At 33.9% G+C, this 2,246-nt stretch overlaps 1 protein-coding gene across 1 annotated transcript; it reads right to left on the bottom strand.

The window, feature by feature from the left end:
- Positions 1-511: 511 nt before the first annotated feature.
- On the bottom strand, positions 512-1,887 carry LOAG_13723 (hypothetical protein; the record flags this gene model as incomplete). Its single annotated transcript, XM_003149229.1, has 4 exons — positions 512-698; positions 1,087-1,181; positions 1,400-1,529; positions 1,733-1,887. Coding segments are annotated over 4 exons (567 nt in total), but the record flags the coding sequence as incomplete, so codon positions are not given.
- Positions 1,888-2,246: the final 359 nt, after the last annotated feature.

Below are 2,246 nucleotides of genomic sequence, written 5' to 3'. Positions count from 1 at the left end.
GGTGCGCAGCAAGTAAAGCTAATAAAAGAAGCATGCAGTAGGTAAAAAACAAGAAATTCAAAAATACAGAAAAATCTAAAGAAATATTGAGAATTACAAGCAGGAAATTCCAAATTTTTAAAATATTCCAAAAAAAAATTTTCAAAACTTCCAAAAAAGAAATTTCAAATCTCAAAAATACATACATCTTTTTTTCACATTAATAAAAAGAAACCAGCAACAAGAATTGACTCAACATAAAAATGTAAGCTATCGCTGGCCTCATTAATCAATAGTCTAATTATGGCTGTGTTTTCAAAGCATAAAAAACAGGCTATTCAATTTGCATATTTTGCATGATATTCGACTTCAAATGAATCATCCATTTTTATATTTTATCAAATATTTATCACACTTCACAAACAATGCCTTTATGGTTCAAGCTGCTTCCAAAACAATAGAATGGCTTGTCGACAGATATACACTTCCTCATCTAAACTCTCTCAGTGAAGCAGTCAATCAATAACAAAAATCAATCATTTCCCTCGAAAAGATCTTCTTTAGCTGGATTTTGTCCATCGAATTTTCGAAAACCAACAATTACATATACGGGACCGGCATAGAAATCAGACTTCGTTTCAACCTTATAGTTTACTCCAGTCATCGATGATTCATCAAGTAAACGTAGCGTACTTAGCGGAATGTCTGGGAATGTATTACTGCAAAAAAAAAAAATGATATTAACTGCCAACTGTCAAAGATTGAATAGACATATTCAAATTTAAATATAAGTGGAAATTTAATAACCATTAGAATGCTACGTCAGTCATTTGATAAGTTTACGTCTAACGTCACCCACTTTTTTCTGCACGGCTGACACGTTCTGCACGGCTGACACCTCCGACATGCATCAGAAATTTGAATTTATTTGGCACAGTTACATATAAATGCCATTATTATTACTAGTACGCTTACTTTCATTTAATATTATAATACTGAAAAGTTATCACTGATCATAGTCTTATTAGATCAGAGCCGCATTATACCAATATGTCATTCTGAAAATTGGCAATTTGATGGTCTCGCCGAATATTCTAAATATCCTACCTGAATATCTCTTCGCTATCTTCCGGCTCAGTGCCATTGACCACAGTAAAATGGAAGGCTATTACTTGATGACTGTTAAGGAAGAGCAATTCCTCCTGCAGAAAAAGGATAATTTTACACAATTAGTAAAGTTATGACAAGCATATTTTTGATAAGCATTGACAGCACGTGAAGTCACGTAGAAAATGCAGTCAAACCTCAAAAGTTTGAAACTTGACAGGCTTATTCGGCAGTAAAATGTTATCCTTAATAAGAACATGGCTTTACAATATTAATGAATACGAATAAACTAAAGCAAATAAACACATCAAACCTTCCATTTCTCTAACTTTGTTTCCAACGTTTCGTTGTTATCATTTTTATGTACGTGGAGGGCCGATGCGATTACGTCAGATCCGTGGAACATTAACACTATGCCATCCTCTTCCCAGATGTTTTTATCGCTGAAACTGAGATATTTGTTGTAGCAATATAAAAATATTCATCGTTTTTCCATTTGGTCGACACCGACTTGGTTAATTTAATGTTTAGGATTCTATCAAACATTCTGTGAGTGAATATTGGCGTAATCAAAGCCACGTCTCCTCCCATTGTTAATCCACTTTAGATTAATCTCGTAGTCAGGGTACCATTAAGTCTAACTTACACATTACTGCGATTATCCGATTGAGCGACAACACAAATTGGCGCACTGTGGACTTCCTTCCTAATATTTTTGACTGCACGCAATGCCCGAGTTTTAGCGTTTTCATTAGCAGATTTGTCATCGCTACTAATCACAATGACTAACTTCACTGGATCCTAAAATTCATGATTATCTCATTAGGCACCAATGATTTCATCTTTCGAAGTTGGTGGGAAACTCCCGTAGTAAAATCCTATTCATTTTGGCGTATAACATGTATCACATACTGATCGATAAGTTTTGATGAACTTAATATCTTTGAGGGCCAAGCGAATGAATCGCATTTCCACACTGAAAAAAAAAAAAAAACTGTTGCAATTAAGGACAAACATGACAATATCCAATATATCTATTGAATATTTCGGCAGAGTTTTGGCATTGATCTTTTGGAGCAGAATGAATTACATTTCAATTACATTTCTTAATTAAATTGCTTACGCTATCATTTTCTCTGCTTAGTGTTTTTGGACAAAGA

The sequence above is a fragment of the Loa loa genome (genome assembly GCF_000183805.2).
Source record: "Loa loa unplaced genomic scaffold supercont3.874, whole genome shotgun sequence".
NCBI lineage: Eukaryota > Metazoa > Nematoda > Chromadorea > Rhabditida > Onchocercidae > Loa > Loa loa.
The sequence above is the reverse complement of the archived record's forward strand: the minus strand, read 5'-3'. Positions and strand labels throughout refer to the sequence as shown.